We start from the raw sequence: 22,578 nt of genomic DNA on the forward strand, positions 1-22,578 counted from the left end.
CGACGGGAAATTTTTCTGATCCTTTCGTGTTTAAAATATCTCTTATCTTGTCTCTGTAATACATAATGTATTCTTACTTCTGTTATTGGCTTACCTGCAACAGCGACGTGTTTAAGCAGTGATAAAACCTTGTAATACCAGAGGATTCTCACAAAGTTAAAACTCGTCATTTTTCCAGGTCTCTTAATTCCAATACAGGAGAAAGGATTGAAAATCATTTCAGTCAAACGCGACGACTCATTAGAACATTGTTTTGAAGAATTCCCTCGTGACATGCTCAATTGACAGTTGTTTTAAACAGAAACGCCCCTTCAAAACACAAGGCCGTTTTTTGTAGAGGGTAAAGCTATTTCTTAGTGAAGAAAAATATCAGAAGATTTCTTGTAGCGATAATTGTCATGCACCGTAGGTTTCCTCAGATCAAGTCTAAGAGCATTTGGCAGACAGAATTAGGAGATTAATTTTAAAAAAAAAAACAAACCTCGTTCCCAGGTTCTTTCTCCTACCCGTTTCCCTCTCGCTCCGTAGGGAAGGGTAGGGAAGAACTCTGGGAACAAGATTGAAAAAAAACTTATCAAGGGAAAAATGGAGCTTTTGAATATTGGCTCCAGTTTGCTGTTCAGAGGTAGTTTCTTTTGTGGTGATGGCTGCCGGCATGATATCAAAGAAGGCTAATAAGTTATAAACCATGCGAATGTTAGTTTCAATTTTGCTATACATACATTTGATTATTTAGCGCAAACTAAGCAAGATGACATAAAATGTAAAATAAGTTTGTAATTTTTGTAAAGTTGTATTGTAATAACTTCACTCCATCTTGTTGTGTCATTTATCTTTCTTTTCCTTTCTTTTCTTAATTTCCTCCTAGTAAATTACTATACGCTTTCCTCTGCCCGCCTCGATAAGCCAAGCTATATGCAAGCAGGGGATGATTGTATGTACATGTCTGTTTGAATTTAATTTAATTTGTAACTTCTTTGGAGATCAGTAAAGTTCTATGGACTTCTCTGGATTTCAAGCGTCCCCAATCGCCAACCACGCCCCCCGCCCCCACCCTCATCCACAAAAAGGGCCGTAACAGCGGGAATTCATTGTTCTCAATGAAGCTGACAAGACAATGGGGCAAGTACTTACTTTGCTCCTACTTTCCTCAAAAGGGAATCTGTGAGGATGGAGGAAGGGGGTGAACGAGAATTTTGCTGGGGGTCACTTTCATAAGGGAGCAGTACATGGGGGTCATTTTAATAAAATTCATGAAAGTAGTATCTTTTTTAAAGCAGTAAAGAGCGTGAATTCAAATTGAGTGTAACAGCCGTAAATTGCAAACACTTATCTCATAAACACTACTGTAGATCAGGAGCCGATAAACGGCTCCTGTGTAGATAAAGTATGTGTCGGAACTTTGGCACGATTTTTACCCGATTTGTACCCGGTAGGGTAGCCCTAATCCGGAATCCGCGGCGTGGAATCCAGAGTCCAAGACTGTTTTTGGATTCCTTTACATGACCTTTCATGGGCGATGCGTGATTTCTTGTGACGGCTATTCACCCTGATGAAGGCCGATGAAATCGGCCAAAATATACCGTGTGGCATGAAAGTTTTGCGGGGGTTTATCTTTGCGGATTGGCGATTTTTTGTGTTTTGAGGGAACTAATTTTTGCGATCAGGACAGATTGGTTATTCTTGCTGACAATTAATTTTTGCCATTTTCAGAAAGTGCCCAGTACCCAGCATTGACACTATTTTCGTTTTTATTGAGTACGTGCAATAGAAATGCATATTTTCAAACAATACTACGGTGTGAGTCAGTATTTCTTTATATACCGCTTTGTTTCTGAACGAAGAAGACAAGCCGTAATTGAACAGACACGATTTCTTGGTACTGTATTTTTGTGTAGTGAATTCAGGTTAGAATATTTACTCTGGAGTAAACTTTTGCGGGAAAAATTTGTGCGATAATTTTTATTTGCGGGAACTTAATTTTTGCGGGTCGCTGAAAAAAAAAAAACGGAAATATCGCATAAATTAGAACCCGCAAAAGTTTCGTGCCACACGGTAGTAGAAAGACAGCAAAAATCACTGTCTTTTACTTTTCATTGGTGACCCGACCAAGATCGGCGTGGCACAGCCTCGCTCCGTTACAGAAACCGCTCTGAAATCAGTGTGATCAAAAGCTTTATCCGACTGATGTCCGGTATTCGTGTTAGCGCGCACGCGCAGGAGCTATCCGATATAGTGCAGACACGGCCTGGTATGACATCATCAATTATGCATATCGAGGAGGGTATTATTATCTGCCGAGGCTGAAGACAGATATGATTATTTATGTCATACGAAAAAGAAAGAAGAACTGAGAAGTATTGGTGAAGGGCGGGGATGGCCTCTTCCTATATAATCTTGCTCAGTCTTCACCGAGTTAAGGTTTGGGTGTTCTAAACTAAGTACCCTTTAGTCTTTCTAAAACAACAGTGAAAGCAGAATGAAGCAGTTCTTTCAGTGGAAGACAAAAACTAAACCACGGACGACAACTTCGAATCAAAAACAGTTACTGTAATGTTTCGACGCGATCTTTCAGACAAAGTCTAAGTTTCACGGCACTTGAAGCGAAGAGGCGGTTTGTTTCTCTTTAAGTTAAACTTTTTTTGCTGCATGCCAGAAAAATGATTTTGGGAGTTTCTATATTTTTTTTTCCACATTGCCGCCCAAACAAATGGTCCATTCGTGAAAGTACAATTTTTGGATTTTTGTCCGCTTCTTTTGTTCGGCTCGTCGATTATTTTTTTTTGGGTGGTTTAGTTATCAAGTTTCGTTGATTTGAGGTGCGGTTTCGCTGTTTAGGTTCCAGGGCTCCCTCTTAACTTTCTTCATTGCTCATTTCCGTTGCCGCCCTCCTTTATTTCCTCAGCAAATCAGTGTTCGTATTGCTTGCAGTCTTATACGCCGTCAATTCTATTATTGGTTGCCTTCTCATCTGCTCCCTTGTTTCCACAGCCAGACTTTGTCTTTTCGCGGCTCCAACACGCCAACCCTTCAGTAGAGTAGAACAGCATTTATAAAAGACAGCTTTCAGGTTTGACCGGAAACTTTCAATGAATATAAAATACAAGCATGGATTGCAAGCACTACTGGTAAGCATCAACCAGTACGTGAATGCAATCAAAAACGGGTATTGCATGAAGATTTTAACTGAGCTTGCATGAAACATAGCCAAGCTAAGAGTCACAAAAGCCGGCGTCCACGAGGCTGCAAACAGCAGTACGACTGAAATCATTAGAAGTGTGACCCTTCGAGCTGTGTGTCTGGCCAAGTCTTTCTGAGTGTTGGAGCACTCACCGGGAAGTTTGCGCATCCAAAGGCGATAGGCTATTATGGAGTATAGAACAGCTACGAGAACAAACGATCCAATGAAACATGACGCAGAGGTGAAAAGTTCTTTCGCGCTTTGCGCAAAATACATACAGTTAGGGGTTCCGTCCTCGCCATAATGGATTCTTGACGATATCACCAGTCTTAACGAAAGTAAAGTTGAAACTATCCAAATTAAAAGAATTCCTATCTTTAGCACCAATTTGGATGTCGTCTTATGGGTCAGCGGTCGTGTGACTGCAAGGAAGCGATCAATTGCTATGGCAACCAGGCTATAAACTGAGCTATTGAGTAAAACAGATCCACCAAAGGTGAAAGATTTACATAATACTTTCCCCTCAGTTCCTCCGAACCATATCTTTCCAATATAAAGTTGTTTGATAAGGTGAGGGGTTTGAAGCAATGAGATCAGAAAATCGCAAAAAGCCAAATTCATGATGAGACAATTCGTTGATGTTCTCATTACGCGGTTTGTCATTATCACGTAGATCACAAGAAAGTTGCCGGTAATTGAGACCAGAAAAGAAAACAACATGGCGGCGGTGAAGAGAACTTTCGTTGGCAGGCTGTAGTTTGGATCGGTAGCATACTGAAGATCTGTAGATTTAAAAGTTTCAAAATGATGATCAGATGAAACAGTCCAAATAGAAATCTGTAGCCAATCCTTTTATGCACATGCTATCATTGACTGAAGATGAGGTACATTTAAACGGCCGAAAGCAGTATTTTTGGGTATCACTGACGTTTTGTTTTTCCCTAAATTCATTGCTTTGTGTGGGTTAAGCAAGCTGTTGCCTCAACTCAACCCTTTCAGCTTTGGCTTCCATGAAATAAGTACTGAGCACAACTTAGCTCTGTCCCGAGCTTTTACCCCGTAATTCCAGCCGCTTAACAGCGGGGCGACCACGCAGTGATGGGAGAGGGAGCAGGGGCACCCAACGACAATTTTCGGAAAATTATCTGTTCGGAAGACGATTTGAGATCTAGAATTTTCGGATCATTTTCTGAAAAATTTCTTGCTTGCCTGCCTCTCCTAGGATTTTCCAATATCAAAAAAATCGTATAATTGCCCATTTTTAACGGATTTTTACCCTAAAAAGGTCACCTAGAATTTTCGGGAGCCTTTTTTCTGGCTGAAATTTTCGAAAAGGTAAATTTTGATCCCTCTAATTTTCGGATCACTATACTTTCAGCTGGGAAATCCGAACAGATGAAAGTACGTTCAACAATGCTATGTTTATGTGGTTTTGGACTATATTCTCGTTTGGTGCCCCTGAGGGAGATATATACTCACAAATAAGCTAACATGAAAATCTTTTCAAGAACTACAACCAAAGTGCTTTTTTTCCACTTATTAACCGAGAAAATCACAAGTCGCGGGAAAAACTTACTTTAAGGCCATCTGTACTAAACATATTGAACTGCTTAGTTGTTACCAGATGGTCTCACAAAATTGAACTATCCCCATGATCTTGCTTTTTCATTGGCTAACCACGAATAGATTAAAAGAAAGCAATAGGAAAAGTAATTTTTCAAGCACACTAATTGGAAAAGCCTTGTTTACATTAAAATACTTTTTTGAAAAGGGTATGCCGCGATGTCCTACAAAGCAAGAGTGTTTTGTTTTCATTTAATTTTTTATCGTCAGCAACTTGCCAAGATCTATTTGATTAGCCGATATGCAAATTTAAACTCGAAAGGAAAAGCCGCCTAAGATTTTGATATTTTTCAATGTTTAAAAAAGTGTTGCTTTTTTAAAAATATTTCAATTTTCGTTTTTGACCAATAGTTTGGAACATAAATGACCTTGAGCGGGTTGCATTTGCAAGTAAGACCAAATATGAAAGGAATGAAAAAATAAAACAAAAAAACTTTGCAAATAGTAAGTTTCTTTTTTTCTTTTTTCCGTGGTCATTCAAAATTTTCTTGGTTTACACTTTTGCTCTTACGGAGAAGAGAAACAATTTATTACTTCCGTCACACGTACTTACCATTTCTCGAGCTGGTTTCATTTTGAAAAGAGATATTTTCCGTTATTCCTTTCGCACCTTGCATCCACACAAAGAGGACTAAAACCAACCAACTGATCATGATCCAATTCGTGCCCATGTTGTTTGTCCCAATAAACAAATTGCTTTGACTTATTAAAAACTGGTCTCACAAAGAGAGTTGTAGTCTTTGATTCCTGTTCCAATCTACCCAACGTAACGGAGGTGCTATAACTCCGTCAAAACCGAAAGGATATGTAAGTTGTCTTAATGTTGACTCACAATATAAGTTCGGTAGGGGGCGGTTGATTTCTGCTTATTTTCTTGTCACTTATGGTCCCTTCATTTCCTTCAAAAAAATGATAGAGCTCTTTATTACAAAACACGGTGTTTATTTGAACTTTTGATTACCATAGAAGTACAATATTTGATCGAAATATTATTAATGACTTTTATTTGGCATTTGAAAATCAGGAGCTCCGTAGCAAATATTCCCTTTCATGTCTCTCTCAAAAGGCAAATATCACTGATTCGGTTGTAACTAATTTTGTACGGTTAGTTAAAATAACGAAAATGTCCGATGAGGATGGAACTAATTAAGGATCATCCTTAACTTTTTTTCTTTTATTTAATCTGTGATAGCCCGGCTATCGCAGATATTTGTGACTGATAACGAACCTGACTGACAAACAACTTGAAGGACGCCTATAATATTAAATTAAAATAACTTACCAAGAGAGTTTAAAAAGCGTGAGGCATCATTTCCATATCCTCGCAGCGAGATTATAATCAGTGAAAATCATAGTGTCGGCTGTAATTCATGAATTGTCAATTCGGAACTGAAGTTATAACGGAAGGAATCTCGCCGCTGTCTATGTGTTGAGATCACATATTATTAAGTATCTGTTTTAAATCACTGTTTGGTGTTCTTGTAAAGAATGTGATTTAGAGGAAAAAGCACCGTATGAGAGACATATTCATACCCAAATTCTGAAACATCTAAAAAAAAACGAATCTGATTTTAGAAAAGCCCATTAATTTTTGTGCATGTACAGCAGATTAGCCGTAGGTAAGTATTTGTTTGTTTTGCAGTATTGTTTGTTTGTTTTCCAATAGCTCCTGGATTTTTGCCGAAAAAAGCGTTTTGAAAATAGTCGAGCCGTTTTCTGGTCACTGCCGGTCAAGCGGTAGGAGCTAAAACATTTCTTTTTGTTTTTAGTTTGTTTTGCTGGGCGTTTATTTTCGGGTATTCCTTTCGATCGGTGGGAAAAGTTTTGGGGAAAGCTTTTAGGTCGCATGCTCTCGATCTGCTGTGACCCAAAGGGAAAATAAGAGACTGCTCGCGGCCTATTTTTACTCCAGAATTGTTTTGAATAGAGGGTGACAAATGACAAATTCTGGAATATATTCATCCAGGGACAAAAACTTTCTTTTGCATGAGAAATTCAAAGCTGTCTGGGACTCCTCTTTGGTTTTGTGCTCAAGTGCATGGCAGGGTTGCTGATGATGTCATTACGTCTCATGAGACAGCAACAGCTTGATAATATGCAGTTAACTACGAGCAAGCCCTCCGTTGCGCTCTGGTGGTGGGAAGAAAAAGGCGTATTCCCCCCCTCTGCCCCCTACCCCCGGGAAAGCTTGCTCGAGCGCAGACTACCCTACAAACTCAGTTTAGTTATCTCTTATGTGACCTTATGTACATTCATGCTAATTTTTTTGGTGAACTTCTTCTAACAGTGATATCATGGCATGATGCGACTGTTAACATTCAACATAGACTTTCGTCCTTGATCCGGGGAAATGTTCCTGATCTGAAAAACAGTCGCTGCTTTGTTGTTCTCTCCTTCATCGCAAAGGCAGCTGGGAGATAACGCTGGCGATCCTTGTACACTCGGGACAGCGATTCTGATGAAAAGAAAACTCGTCTTCATGTTTATACATCAAGAGAGGATAACGATACATTATATCATAGTTAATTGAGTGGAATGGTTATGAAACCCGTCAGACTCCTTTGTTATATGTTTTTGTGAACCTGAAAGTGCACAACGTTCAAAAGAATTCCTATCATTTTGATTGTATTGACCAATAAAAACGTTGCTTTAATTTATTCCGTAACAATTTGCCAACAGAAAACAAAGGATTGTGCACTTTCAGGGTGCTTCCAACATAAACTGCAGCACTGTTGTTTTTATCATTGATGTTTGCCGCTTTTCATAACCAGTCTCCTCTAATAACTATGATTATATGTATAAATAAATTGGTCTTCTAGCCCCAGTTCTTCGAAAGCTGGATAACACTATATGTTTACCCAATAAATTACTATGATGCAGTGGATAAGTATCAGGCATTCCTGCTGCTATCCGGTGGAAAGACAGTTTTCCGCTGGATAGAGTGTATATACTTATATAACGCCTAATTTCTTTGTATTTGTCTAGTTTGTTGTAAATTATGTAGCCTGGCCTGCCTCGAATAGCCTCGCTAACTGCAGGCCAGTCCCAATGTATCTTTTGCTATATTTTCAAATTTAAATAAAGTTGAGAGTTGAAGTTGAGGTTTTTTTAAAGAATGCTGTTTTAGGGTCAATCCTAACCCTGAAACAGCATTCTTTTAAAAAAAGATAGATAGTTTTCGCTGAAAAAGTCGATGTGCCTACCCTAAGGTGTTTTAAATTATTAGTAAGCCTAATCAATTCCTATTTGGCTTTTACTTTTCATTTTTCCTTTGAGTATTTTTCTAAGAAAATGCAATTAAGTGTATCTCTTCTTTAAATCAGGCGAAGGTCTTGCGCCCACCCTCTCCCGGCCATCCCAAATCAGTATTAGAGAGATTAAGATTCACGTTTACGCCAAACGTCAGATTCGAGTTGAGAATTTCTCAGAACAGAAAATAAACAGATAAAAACTGTCCAGAACAATTCTTACGGATAAAACTGGCGTGAAACTACTTGTCTTTTAGTTGAAGTAATAAACAGTTAACGACAATTAAGGGAAAAACTTGGTCACGTGGTACAAATTCACGTTTGCCGTTCAGCGTAAACGTGGATCTTAGTCTCTCTATTACCTAGTTTGACGCACCCGCGCCAAATCATTATCTGTTTACTAGTGACAATTGTGATGATGATGATGATGATGATGATGATGATGATGATGACCATGTACAATAAATAATTATAAAAACTTCACGATGACAATTTTACCTTTCGTTGACTCTTTATTTTTTTCTGGATATGTGCTTTCTACCTTGAACATTATCTAAGAGAAGAATTTCTAAATAAATGTTTGCATGGATAAATGATAAAACAAAACAAAAGGTAGACAAAAACAAAACAAACCAAAATATGACAGTGAATCGGTTGGATTGGTCGGAAGAAGGCTAACCTGCGATCAACTGTCTTACTTCCCTTTTGTTTGGGAGACGTCCCCTTTCTCCGAAAAAAAAAAAACGCCTGATCGCAAGGTTAGCTATATAGAAGAGCTCCGGTCAGCGCTCAGCGGGAGGTCTCAGGAGCATGCGTAAAGCTTGACAATAAAAGTATGACTAGTAAAGTCATCGATCGACTCATTTCCATCCTGGTCAGTGATCGAAAGCCGAAGGCGAGCACTTACAATTTAGGCAGACTTGTAGAGTTATTATAAGCACACTATTCTTATTATATTGTTATTTCCGATCCCTTGCTTTCAAGGAATTTTGGGGGCTTAAAGTAATACCAAACACTCGTGACACTCGTGCTTCTTTCAGTGGTGGCCTAGCTTCAATAAGATGAATTTTCTTTGTCTTTTTTTGCCTTTCTTATCACGTTGAAAGCAACATAAAATAACTCACAGTGCTAATGGAAAATAAAAAGAGAAAGTAGACCATGGGTGTGGTTTATCTATAATTCATGGTTGGTGTTGGGGAATGGGCTTTTGTAGGCATTTACATACAGTGCTTGGCATTAGCTGTCGTGGTCAGTTTTCTCCTCAATTGAAGCGAAGCTTCCAGCTACTTGACTGTATTTATGTCAGTATACCGGCACCCTGAATATATGACTATACCTTTTTTGAATCAGACATTTTCCTTAATGGAACACAGAGTCGTTCAATTGGCGAAACAACCAAGTGGCTTTACGGCAGTCGTTTGAACAATCACTCGTGGTCCCTTGTCGGTCAAAGTTAACATCAATGGATATAGGGCTTTGAGTTGTTTCCTCAAACACTGAAGATGCGATGAAAATGCGAAGGATGTTGACTGGTCGGTTTTCATATCTATAAGGAATCACTGCACTCACTATCCGTTATCTCATTGGCTAAGAATGTACATTAATTCCTTAAGGCGCCCTACATTAAGTGAACAGTGAACTAATCCTTACGGCAAGAAGATTGAGAGAAAAAATGAAGAGAAATCAAATGGTAGAAAAGTGTATTTGCCCGATATTTCGGTTTGCAACAATCTTTTTGCCGTCAGGGTTAGTTTCCTGTTTGTCTACTTTGTATTTTCACTGGTTTATCGCTATGTTTTTGCCTTTATCTCGGGCTCTAGAGCTCGGCTTACACTGTTCACCCGCCAGCATTGCATGATTCACCCAATGCCCGGGGGGTACCCGACTAATGTTTGGGTATAGGTGAGAAAGGCTAAGGGTTTGAAACCCTGACCGTGTTTAGGGCCAAAAAATCCTAAACACGTGATACATACTGCTACACTGTTTAGGACAACAACCTCAATGTTATTACCCTGTTTAGGCAAAGGACAAAATTAACGCCGCCTTGTTTTAAAGCAATTTATTGGTGATTGCAATAAAGAAAATTCACGTTATCGTCATTGTGTTTGTACAGGGAGGGCTTTTGTATACAACATTCCATCTAGGAATTCAATTTAATCACTGCAGGACAGACTCGCACGAAATTATATACCCTTTTTAGGACAGAGAGGTCAAAAACCATATCCTGTCCAGCGGTACATCCCCGTATAGGCCATATAAGGGAGTACCCCCCCCCGCCCCGCCCAGGAGCCAAATGCAGTCGAAAGTATATGTAATGACCTATGTCAACGGTCATCTTGCGACAGTGTGTTTGCCGTTATTTTCTTTTTGAAAATATATAATGAAACTACAGTTTCGACGTTAGTGATATCCAAAAGGTCTTGTCTTGTCTTGTCAGCCGAGGTCAATTTTGAATTATGATTATTCTGGATATCACAAAACCTCATTTTTATAAACTGAGTTGATATTTGTGTGATAGAAATTTATTTTATTTGCAAATAGAGGAAAAACAAAGCTAAACAACGCTACATGACTGAATGAACTGTAAAAGTAATTTATCCATCCTCTCTTTAGTCTTGATTCTCAAAACGAGCCGCCAATATTTCTACGCGCGGAGTAAAAGGAAAATGTCATAACGTCCATATGTAATCTTCTGATCGGATTATTCACTATTTTACCTAAATACCTCGTTCTCAAGTCACACTAGTTCCTCGAGAAGTGTAAGAATTTCATGTGACATGATTGAAAGGCTTTGCCGGACCGGAAGTGAAGATTCATCCAAACTGGGTACGACAATTTTTCATCCGAGAGAGACTGGGTGAACAACGAAACAAAATGGCGGGGGAATCGCACGTTCACCATCTATCCTTCACTTCTCGTCGTTCTCCCGTTGTTTCGCTACACGGAGCAGTCGCTTCAAGTCAGCCTCTAGCTACTGAAATAGGAGTACGGGTTCTGAAAGCTGGTGGAAATGCGGCCGATGCCGCGGTAGCCGTCGCGGCCGCTCTTAACGTTACCGAGCCATGTAGCACTGGGATAGGAGGGGACGCGTTCTGTTTGTTTTATGACGCTGGCAAGAAGACTGTGAAAGGAATAAATGGAAGGTAAGCTTTCCCTAAAGCTCTGAGTCAGCACTTTTTAGTGGACTGAAATGTTCATTGTAAAATTTGATCTGAAACAAGAAAGCGAATATGGAATTTGTACTGCGCGATTTAATTCAAAACACGTGAAACAGACTTATGTTCGCAACTTTAATAAGCAGTTACGAAAAGAAAGCCTCGAAATTTCAGGACGTAATGTGGCCCCAGTTGTTTAAACGTTCGATAGTGCTATCCATCGGATAGATCTCTACCCAGCGCATAAAGCAATTATTTTCCCTAATACTTATCAGCTGGATTTTATCCAGTGGACAGCGCTATCCAATGTTTGAACAACTGGAACCTGGTTAAATATTCATCTTCAAAATCAGGGGTGGTCCAAAGGGATAGTCCATGGACTGGGTCCACAGGTGTGGTCTGTAGACCGGGGGTCCATGTTTTGTATACCTCCATTTGAATGCGTTTCTGCTTGGCACATTAATATCAATAGGTGACTATAGGGTGAGTATCACCATAGCTACAGCACACAGGAGTGGGATTGGAGCTAGTGCTGTAGGTTCAAATAAGCAAAACCAAAAAGGTATCCCCTCTAAATGTAAAAGGTTATTCAATAATAATTTCCATAAGAAGTAAGACTAAGGCCATCCCCATAAAATGTTTCGTTTCCCATCGCCTGACCAACCCATTTTTTTGGAAAAGTAAAAAAAAAAAAAAAATTCCAGAATCACTTGTAAAGAAGGAAGTACTTTAATTTACAAGCACACGATCTTGTCTTATTAACACCAATTGTCTTAAATTATCATCGATACTTCGTTTTTGTAGCCTTTTTAGACATTTGATAGTCCTGTTAATATACATCTTTTACCATCTGATTATATCTTGCAGACTAAACGTGAGATGTAATATGCAATCATGTGTTCATTCTTTTTTTTTTTTTTTTGCCCGACCAACCGACCCACCTTTGCGGAACAGAGGGTGATGGGAAACGAAGCATTTTATGGGGATGGCCTAACTGAAAAAAAAATACCTTCATGAAATTTTTTACACTTCCCTGCTACTCTATCACTTATTCGGCAATCTGATTAGTATACTTAATAAGAATACTTAACCTGCTTAACTCTTTTCAGTGTTCCTGCGGAGAGTCACTTGGGTTTGTTTTAGGTTATGTGCTGCTCAGGTCCCAAACTGGACAAAATGTTGGTGGATTTTACATTGAAGATGATACACCATTCTTGAAGTAAAGCGTGGTTCTCATATGCTGCTGAAGTACCTGCAATTTAGCTGCTGGTGCTGCCTGTGGTATCACTCCAACATATGAGGACCTAATGCTACCGGCAACAAGAAACATTAGAGGTCTTTACTGCCAGCATGCCTGCAAAGTCAAACTGGAGTCAACTTCACAGACATGCTGGCGGTAAAGACTGACATGGCCTCTGCTGCCGGCGACTTCTGTTCGGGTAAAATTCCAACAAGTGAGCTATAGGCTCTGGACAGTGATATAAGACAAATTAATGAAATGGTAACAAGCAATACAAAGATGTCACCGTGACAGCAACGAAAGACAATATTATTGCTTAAATGAATATTAAAATGCCGACAGGGACATTGCTTCCTGTTCAATATGTGAAATGACAGGGTTTGAAATTCAGGGACATGGCTACCCAACTAAGATGAATGAAAGTGGACTTTTAACCTGAGCAGTTGAAAACTAAAGGGCAATTAAAGCAAATGTCTTTAAAATATTGTATTGGCCTTTGAAGACGTATTGAAAAGTAACAGTTTGTTGGTGTCTTTAAAACAGAGTTGACTTTTCATCCTAAAAACAAATGCCTACAGCCAGTACTGCTCTCTTATTATTGATGTGGCTTAAAATGTAATTTAGACAGACTTAAACTCGACACAATGCGGGTGAGTGTTTTTGATTAATTGTAGCACCTTACATTCTGTATGGCAAGGACTTGAAGACTTTACAGGGATCAAGTCGCTAAGATTCTTTGCACAATTAGCCAAGTCTCATGTCTAATTAAGCAGCCTTTTACTGATTTCTTTCCTGTCCCTCCGTCCCTCCATCCCTCCATCCCTTCCTTTCAGGTAAGTTTATCCTGTATAAATATCCACTGACCTTTTGGTTAGAATGACAGTGTCAGTGGTGGTTTCCGCTCACTGGTTGCCATGGTTATGTTGTGTTGGTTTCTTATTCACTTGGCTCCACCATTACTGAACCTCATCTATCATTGATGAGTTTTACAAATGATGATACCTCCTCTTAGCTCTGAATGCCTACCCCTGTTGTCTGGCACATTCCCAATCTGATAATCCTAGAGGAGTGCCCTATGTTTTTTTTTTCAACCCCATAGTAATTACACTCTTGTATAATCTAACCCCTTATGAATTTTCTTGTATGCAGCAATCAGCGGTTTAATCAGTGGGGTGACCAATGTAAGGATTTTGATCATATTTGTTTGTGTTTTTTTTTTCAGCGGGAGAGCTGCATCTAGACTGTTGCTGGATCTATTAAAGACTACAGGCATTGTGAAAGATGGAGATGTTCACCTGCCATACAATTCTGCACACACAGTCACTGTCCCTGGAGCTGCTTCAGCCTGGTGTGATACAGTGGAGAAATTTGGAAGTGGGAAGGTACAACATGTAATAACAATGTTATGTCTTGTGTAAAGAGTTAGAAAGCATGTAACTTACTCGGTTACATTTTTTAGGAAGCTATTTACTGCCCATGACCTCGACTTTGTACTGTCCCGGGAAGGGGGGAACCCCCTTATATAAGCCATATAGGTATGTGCGGACCCAAAGGGTATGGTTTTTGGGCCTTTATGGTCTGAAAACGGGTATCAAGTTTGCCCATTTTTGTCTGGAACTGGGTATGGTTTTCGAGGGAACTATGGGTGTGTATGAATGTACATTTATTTATCATTTCAATTCCAAATGAATAAGTACGAAATAAAACTATGCGAATTCGAAATGCATTTCAAGAATTTTTTTGTTTGCACTCTAATCTAAGTAATGATGACATAATTTCTGCCTAAAGGCCAGGTCTGAAAACGGGTATGAATTTTAGAGGTTCGGTCTGAAAATGGGGGTGGAAAATGACATTTTTGGTCTGGAATAGGGTCAGGGTCAAGAATTCCCAGGAGTACCCCCCCCCCCCCCCCCCAATGAGTATAAATGATGTCTCTTTGTCAGTGAAGGCCATTGGCCTGCCTATGTAAATATTTCTGTCGTTAGTCAAAATGAAATTCAGGTTAAAATGATTTCATCTTGGTTTGATTTTCAAATTAACCCTAATTAATTCATTCAAGCCCGGCTGCACCTAGCCTGCGAAAACAGCTGTTTTTCCTCGCTCTTCACTGCTGGGGACATTTCTTGAGGAGGAACGTCTGTGTCTCATTGACAGAAATTCCATACTGATGACGTAAAATGACAGAAAAGACATTAGGCCATAATGGTCAAATGTAAACACGATGAATCTCTAACAAAACAGTCAATATTTGTGGAATATATTCTTCTCTAGAAGAAGCATTTGAGTTTTGCTGGAGCTCGTTCGCAGATGAACACAACACTTCACCAAAATGGATCAGGAGAAGCGTGAAATTGAACAAACTTGCATTCGGAACCTCAGGCCTACCTGATTTATTATGTTAACGTTGATTTACATCATCAGTATGGAATTCTCTCGCTGAGTCGCAGACGTTCCTCCATGCGAAATGTCCCCAGCGCTGAAGAGCGAGGAGAAACAGCTGTTTTCACAGGCTAGGCCGCACCTGTTTATGAAAACTGACATTGCTAAGACAAACATAACAAACGATAGGCCTAACATTAACAAAATCGAGATTACAGTTACAGTGAAAAAGGCCACAGGGGTGAGCTCATTTGCAATTCAGTTTTTGCAGGTGAAAAAATAGAATTTACTGTCTTGTTTGCTTAATGTCAGCTGTGGTCACATGCTTTCTCTGAGACTCTCTGACGCATTTTTTACCGGTCCTTATCTTTACTGAAAATATGTGGTTTTCTTGTGAAATGTTTTTGACATTAATTATTTTTCTGTAGCTATCACTGAGGGACATTTTGCAGCCAGCGGTTGATCTAGCCCGAGATGGGTTCCCTGTGCACCCAGTGGCGGCATATCACTGGAAAGAAGGAATTGCTTCTCTGATAAATCCTGCCAATAAACATGGCTCAGATATGCTGCTTGATGGAAAAGCGCCGGAAGCAGGAGATGTAATGAAAATGCCACATCTAGCTGCGACATTTGAGGTAAGAATTTAAAATGTCACGCGTTTCTGGTTGTGTGTTCAGTTGTCAAGCTGCCTGTGGTTACTGTGTTTAGGGTATCATAAGAAGAGCTTTTGTATTCGAAAATCTGCACGAACCCAAGAAGGGATTCGCCTGCAATACAGTATCTTATTGGTGGACGAAAGCTTCTTGTTTATGTTTGTAATGCCGTGGCCACCATCTTTTATAATAGGGAGTTTAAGATACCACAACGGTGACGGGGGCGAAAACGTCACATAAAAAGTGACTTCGCGTTCTTTGAAACTTCAGTGCGATTATCCCAACATGCCCACTTTGTCCTTTGTCCTGGAGTTGAATTCTTAAAAAAAATATTCAAAGTCGGAGAGAAAGAGAAATTCGTCGTCGTATGTTCACGTTGTCGATGATACGTGAAATTAGGCAACTGACATCGTAGTCGTGCAGTGATGGCAAAGAAGTGTACAAAAAAGCGTGATACACGTGCAGAGTTGTTGTTTTCCCGACATAAAGATTTCCCAACGTCGGCCATGTTGGTGTCCCAAACTAATTGTTTGGGATCTGAACCTTTTCCTGTTGAAAGTTTTGTTCCAATTAATGTACATGGTTCCTGGCCACGTGAGTGAAAAGGCTCTATCAGGGAGTTAAAGATGTCACGACGGCCACAGCAATGAGAACGTCAGAAAGATAAGCAAACGTGCCGCACCCTTTGTTTGCACAATTCTTTGCCGTCAATGCACAACTTACGAAATGAAATTACCTAACTTCACGTGTTGTGTTGAGAACGTAATCAAGTGACAACGAAGAACTTGAACAATTCCCTAAAAAAATCAACTTTAGGAGAATTCACCCACATTTGGCAAAGTGAGCATGTTGAGACAATCGCGCTGAAGTTTCAAAGAACGCAAAGCGACTTTTTAAGTGACGTTTTTAACGCCGTCGCCGTCGTGTGGTATCGTAAACTCTCTATTTACAGAACCGCTAGTGTGGTGCCGCGAAAGAGCAGGACATATGCGAGGAGATGGGAGGCTTTCTCTCCCTTTACAACTATTCGCCTTACTCACTTATACTGCGTCGTGTATGAAATATTTGCTTGCGAATAGGATTTTTATACTTTTCCCTTTCGCTCATAATAACATGATTGTTTTTGCGTGGCATCATCCGAGTAATTGATGGGGGTAATGTGCGACTTGACCAATTGCTCCCCCCCCCCCCCCCCCCCATTTATAGTTGAGGCGCTCTTGAAACCAAAGCATGAATTGTTTATTATCATTCGCTCGTGTTACTCGCTGTGGAAAGGTCTGAATTTTTAGTGGTGGCGCTTTGGGTTGTCCTCACCTTAACACCATGTTGTTTTTGAAGTACTTCATTTGGGCCCAGTAAACTAGCTTCAGGGAACGCATCACCAATCTAATTTATCAGGGGTCGGAAGGAAAAAGCTTAAATAATTGTTAAGGTTTGCGAACCTGCCACTCAAACTAACTGTCAGTACATGACGACCTAACTTCACGTAGGAGTTGTGTTCGAAGGGCAAAGATGGTTTCTACAAAGGACGAGTAGCCGAAGCCATTGTTGAAGTGGTGCAAGAACATGGTGGAGTGTTATCACTTGAAGACCTTGAGAAGCATTACAGCACGTTTGACGATCCTATCTGTACTTGTTATCGTGGGATCAATGTGTGGGAAATGCCACCCAATGGTCAAGGAATCACAGCACTTCTTGCTTTGAATATCCTTGAAGGATTCGACATCAAAGGTGAGCATTTTTCCCAGCAAAATTTTCTGTGAGTTAGGCCAATTTGTGTAAATAGGAATAGCAACGTGAATCCGAGTTCATTAAGCCCTTTGTTATTACTGCGTGCGTGAATTCGCGCGAAAGTGCGTGCAACGGATTGGTCTTTCGTTTGACGCTTGCCTTCAGATTTGTTAAAAAAGTCGCGTGAATGCTTGGGAAGGTGCGTGCAAAGGATTGATCTTCATTTTTGTTTGATGCTTATAATTACCTTTTGATTGGTTAAAAAAGTCGCGTGAATTCGTGGAAAAGTGCGTGCAAGGGATTGGTCTGTCGTTTGATGCTTGCCTTCAGATTTGCTAAATAACAAGACTCTATCGGAGAGTACACTTGGGCGAGGCCACGCGCATGTGAAGATTTTTTGTGTCAGGTACGTGTGAGTGTCGCAATGTTGTTAATTGTTAAGGGTTCGCTGAAATAGTTGAAAAAGGAGACGTGCAGGAGCCATAGTGGACGTTGCTTAGTATGTAAATAGCTCGAATTTTCACTCGGAATTCCTAATGTAAACTGGTTCACCGAATAGCGAACGCGCACAACTACTAAGAAATGTTATGAAGTGGAAGCAACCTCTCCATTTCGAGTGGCAAGCAAACGCGCGAGTGAGCGGCGAGGCCTGCACCTTGCTCCCGCGCCGTCTTCTTTCGCGTGCCACTCGCGAGTGACTTCTCTCGATATCCCTTAAATGGAGAGCTTGCTTGCAGGCTGTTATGGTTTTTATTTTTGTGAGAGTTCGTTGCATCGTCATCATAATGGCTCAGTCAATTCCAAGCGTACCCATACCCCCAAAAGCATTTGTCAAGTGCTGACATCTCCTTTGGCGCTCGACATCTGAGCAAAAGCGGACAAAATTGCTCAAACTCTCGTCCGTTGCCAAACCCCGTCAATGTCAATTACTTTTGGAGATTTCTGAAGCCAAAAATAGTAATTATTTTTTCCTCGACTAAATTAAAGAACTCGATTTGATCTCGAGTTATCTCGAAGAAATTGCACTCCCACTTCGTCAACTAACCGACCCAAACCGAAAACTCACGGACTTTGCGTGCCCAATGTTGTCCAGAAAAAGCAACTTTGGGGCATTCCTGAGCGAAGTTTATTTAAGGGACTGGTCTCTCGTTTGATGCTTGCCTTCAGATTGGTTCATAAGGTCGCGCGTGACTTCGCGGGAAAGTGCGTGTAAAGGATTGGTCTTTCGTTTGATGCTTTCCTTCAAGTCGCGTGAATTTGCGAAAAAGTGAGTGCAAGGGATTGGTCTTTCGTTTGACGCTTGCCTTTTGATCGGGTTATCATGTCAAGTGAATTCGCGGGAAAGTGCGTTGACGCTTGACTTCTGGTTTCGGTCGATTAGAATCGATTAGGCCCTTTGCTTCCATGTATGCAATAGAACGGACCCCAAAGGCTTCTTAAAAGCAATATTTCTGTTGTGTACAGGACTTTTAAAAATTTGTGTTTTGATCATTATTATTTTATTCTCTTTGCCAGGAATGGAGCATAACTCTGCTGAATATCTTCATACTGTCATCGAGGTGCTATCACTAAGCTTTGCAGACACTCTGTGGTATAATGCTGATCCAAGCAAAATTCAAGTGCCTGTTAGCGGTTTGCTATCAAAGGACTATGCTGCAAAACGACGGAGCTTAATCAGACAAGACAGGTTAGTAAAAAGACTATACAGTAGAACGTCCTGTGAGCGTTTCAAACCATTTTGTTCATTAGTAAACTTTTTAGGTAGTCCTTTACAATGACGACATTTTCAAAACTTTTTAGTGAAATAGGCTTGTGACTCCCCCGGAATCTTGATTTAAAATAAGTTCTATTTGTCAAACAAACAATAGTGATTGTCTGTACTCTTATAAAGCATAGAAATTAGACTTCTAAGTATCCAAAACCCAAGTATAATGGCGAGTGGTTTTATCGCATAGTTTTCAACACTTTGGTGTCATTTCTAGGATCTATAAAAGTATAGACAAGTAAAAGTTGTTGTCTACTTGTTAACTGCAATAACGAACACTAACTTTGTGTTCGTTATTGCAGTTATTGAACATGCATTTCCTGCGAACTTTTAAGGCAGAGTGTACTTACCATTTATTTGAGAAAACCGGAAATTCTGGTTGGAAAAAATAAAAGGTACACGCCATTCCGTTAGTAAGGCTTCAAAAATTATGGACCGTGATTTGAGGCGCCTTGTTCCCCAATCCTGTCTGTCTCTTTAACTGATTTGGATATGCTTTTTAGGGGGTCCTTCTCTCACAAGGTTGGGCTGCGCGCAGTCTCTCTTGCTCGAAATCTGTGAAAGCGCGCGATGTTCGAGCGTGGGGACGCGGAAGCCTCGAGCAGCGAGTTTGGCGGGCGCAAGTGGGAGCGACAAGCGAGCTTTCGCTCGTACTAGCGCTCTCCCAACTCGCTGCTCGCACACGCATATCGCGCGTTCGTTCGGATATTCGAGAAAAAAGAGAAACTGCTCTCAGTCTTCACAAGGTCAAATTAGATTATTAAGTGGTTTTGCATTAGATCGCTAAGCGGATGGTTTGTTGGTAAGTACCCAGTAAGACAGAGAAAAACAAAATGCGCTATCGTTACATCGCTCCCTGAGTTAATATCACTCAGACAACAGTTCTCGATCTATCAGCGCGTGGAAAATCACTTATTGTAAAAAAAGAGGAGTACGCTATTATTGGTCAGAGCAGGTTAATTATGCACGTGCTTTATCGAGATAACGAACGCTGTTTATGTCACTTGCTTGTCGTTTTTCGTCAGTAAAGAACTGAACCTCAGTCTTTGAACAATGAATTAAAAGGCGCGTGATTTTCTCTCTTCAGAGCACTAGAGAGTTGTCAGCGTGGATTTCCTTTCAGTGGAAGTGACACTGTTTATTTTAGCGTAGTTGATGAGCAGGGCAACGCATGTTCTTTCATTAACAGCAATTACGCTGGCTTTGGAACGGGCCTGGTACCTCGGGGATGTGGCTTCACTCTACAAGTAAGTACAAATAATTTGGTTGTTTTGTGCTGAGGAAATTCTTTTCACGCACAGTATTGACGGGAAATTTATACTGTTATTACCAAATGTTTTATGTAAAGTGGACGTGCTCTTAATAGTTGCTCTACAGGTAACCTCTTTTGAATATTAATAAATCACGAAACCAGAAAATTTTGTCCATTTTTGTACAGCCATAAAATCATTTTGTAGCCTTTTAGGCCCATTTTATAGACCGAAATGACAGATTTCTCTACCCTTGCATATACTTCAGCTGGTAAAATCCCTTCCCTTTCATATACCTGAAGCCAGAAAAAGGTACCCCTTTTTGGGTAAAGCCTCCCCGGAAAGGCAATTATAGGGAGTAGCCCCCCCCGGAACAAACCTACTTGGTTTATCCTTTTATCTTGTCAAGTACAAGATAACCAATGAAAGTTTGATGATAGAACTTTAGAGGTGGGCGACTGAACCAAAACAGGGAGTTTAAATTTTAATTGGGGCAACGGACGTTTTATCGAGAAAATGCATAATCATGTTACCGTTTCTGATGAAATAAGTAAAATGTGCACTGGACTATACACTGTAGTACAGAAAAATCAGTAACTATCAATTAATTAACATGGCAAACTGAATGTTCAGTCGTTCCCGAAAACTCAAAGCGCCGCTAACTCGAACTCTTTCTTGTTTCCCTTCAGAGTTCGAGTTACCGGGGTTGTACTGTACTAGCTTTTATGGGGACTAATTTTTTTTGGCTTTAAAGGTAAAAATACAGTCAAGAAAAGTCTGGTTAAAGAGTATCTGCGTTTACATAATCAGAAATGGTCAGTAACATGATAGCGAACAAAAGCGACTGAAAAAACACCACCTTTAGAGAAGGATTTTTTGAAAACAAAAATGTTTTGAATTCAATGACCATTGTCCCTAGCCTGAATTTCTTCCGATTGCTTCGAGTCGTTTTCTCCTCTTAGCAACTGGGGTTGTAATAACGACTCGAAGTAATCGGATGAAATTCAGGCTACATTGTCCCGGAATTGAATAAATCTTGAAAAGCCCTTGAATTTTCCTCGAGCTTGGATGTGGCAAAAAAGTCGAGGTACCAAAGTTCAAATTAAATCATTCAGTGTTCCTGTTTGTTTTTTTTTTCGGAATTATATCTTTTAGCAAAGTGATCAGCATCTGTGGGTACTGATGTATAATTTCCATACGCTTGCGCGCGTCGCAGTGGATTTTCTTAATTTCTTAATTTCCTAAATATAATGCCTATTTTATTCATTGCTTTATTCTTCAAAAATCGCTGCCATACAAGAAATATCACACTGAGAAAATAAGATAAAACACAAAACTTAAGATTGACAAGTCAGAAGAAGTCCAAAAGAGTCCTAGGATGGCACCCGTTTTAGCCTGTAGCATGGTAAAGATCCTTTTTTAATTTTTATGTATTCTTTACATTTTCTATTTCTTGTGTGAAAAAACCATAACATGGCCAGGTGAGAAAGTATTCTGCGAGCGCCGGCGTATTTCCGGCGGTCGCTTCTCTTTGCCGGAAGGTGACCGAAAGACGCGACAGCTGATGAAACGTCTGCTCGGAAACGCTGACAGATCCGGGGGGAGACTCCCTACAATTTCCTATACGGTGAGGCCTCGCTTGACAGGAGCACCATTTTCCGGCTTCAGGTATATGAAAATATAGGAATTTCGCTAGTTGAAGTATATGAAAGGGTAGAGAAATGTGTCATTTCAGTCTTTAAAAAGTGCTAACAGATACATTTTATGGCTGTGAAAAAGTAGAAAATTTGTTGTTTTTGTGAGTTACTCGTACTTAAAAGATAGTGAATTTAAAGCAATTAAAAGGGACGCAAAGTTCTAAATTACGTACGTGAAAAAGGTACCATTTGTGAATAGAGGGTATACGAGAGGCGTAACGTTTCTGTCAAAAATGTAAAATAAAGAGTAAAGAACTGACCTCTGTCGGGGCCTCCAGTGTTTAGTACAACATCCCCCCCCCTCCCCGCTGACAAACGTGTTTTCGGCAATGTTTTTCGCTCGACGCTTGGTGTAAATCTGAGTGTGGGGTAGTGAAACACAGAAAATACTCATGCTTTCTTAACGATTTTTTCACATAAGTATGTTATAATAAATTCCCCCAGTTTTCACTCCATTACAGAGGAGGCTCTTTTTTTCATTTATTCAACTTTTCATTTTCAATTTTTTTCGATAACTGATTTTTGGGAAAATCGTCTTATTTTGGCCGTACAGGACTGCCAGAGTAGGATTTTCTATCACTCGTGTAGACCCGTTTTGTAGTTGGATTAGCATATGTCGTTATGCCACGTTTGAAAGTGCTCGGTCAGCTTTCGGG

General features: G+C 40.1%; 3 protein-coding genes and 1 long non-coding RNA gene across 4 annotated transcripts in view; 1 reads left to right on the top strand and 3 right to left on the bottom strand.

Moving 5' to 3' along the window:
- The window catches only part of LOC140942021 (uncharacterized), a 36,082-nt gene extending 35,912 nt beyond the window's left edge, over positions 1-170 (bottom strand). Inside the window, exon 1 of the mRNA XM_073391013.1 lies at positions 95-170. Coding sequence (XP_073247114.1) covers positions 95-170 — 76 coding nt within the window. The remainder of the gene's footprint in view (positions 1-94) is intronic.
- Positions 171-2,893: 2,723 nt separating this feature from the next.
- Positions 2,894-3,958, bottom strand: LOC140942023 (substance-P receptor-like). The gene has a single exon (XM_073391014.1). The coding sequence runs from the start codon at positions 3,899-3,901 to the stop codon at positions 2,894-2,896; it is 1,008 nt and encodes a 335-aa protein (XP_073247115.1). The 5' UTR covers positions 3,902-3,958.
- A 3,022-nt stretch (positions 3,959-6,980) lies between these two features.
- LOC140942342 (uncharacterized) lies at positions 6,981-9,545 on the bottom strand. The gene is made up of 3 exons (XR_012166532.1): positions 9,389-9,545; positions 8,551-8,605; positions 6,981-7,259 (listed from the first exon to the last, which is right to left on the bottom strand). It is a non-coding gene; the product is annotated as an uncharacterized lncRNA (long non-coding RNA).
- A 1,375-nt stretch (positions 9,546-10,920) lies between these two features.
- The window catches only part of LOC140940897 (glutathione hydrolase-like YwrD proenzyme), a 31,526-nt gene continuing 19,868 nt past the window's right edge, over positions 10,921-22,578 (top strand). Inside the window, exons 1-6 of the mRNA XM_073389860.1 lie at positions 10,921-11,195; positions 13,670-13,829; positions 15,255-15,461; positions 16,970-17,210; positions 18,726-18,897; positions 20,063-20,222. Coding sequence (XP_073245961.1) covers positions 10,927-11,195; positions 13,670-13,829; positions 15,255-15,461; positions 16,970-17,210; positions 18,726-18,897; positions 20,063-20,222 — 1,209 coding nt within the window. The 5' untranslated portion in view covers positions 10,921-10,926. The remainder of the gene's footprint in view (positions 11,196-13,669; positions 13,830-15,254; positions 15,462-16,969; positions 17,211-18,725; positions 18,898-20,062; positions 20,223-22,578) is intronic.

The sequence above is a fragment of the Porites lutea genome, chromosome 6, assembly GCF_958299795.1.
Source record: "Porites lutea chromosome 6, jaPorLute2.1, whole genome shotgun sequence".
Classification (NCBI taxonomy): domain Eukaryota; kingdom Metazoa; phylum Cnidaria; class Anthozoa; order Scleractinia; family Poritidae; genus Porites; species Porites lutea.

What these genes read in the sequence shown, in the direction of transcription:
- LOC140942023 (XM_073391014.1), bottom strand. Translation starts at nt 3,901, where the DNA reads ATGTTGTTTTCTTTTCTGGTCTCAATTACCGGCAACTTTCTTGTGATC.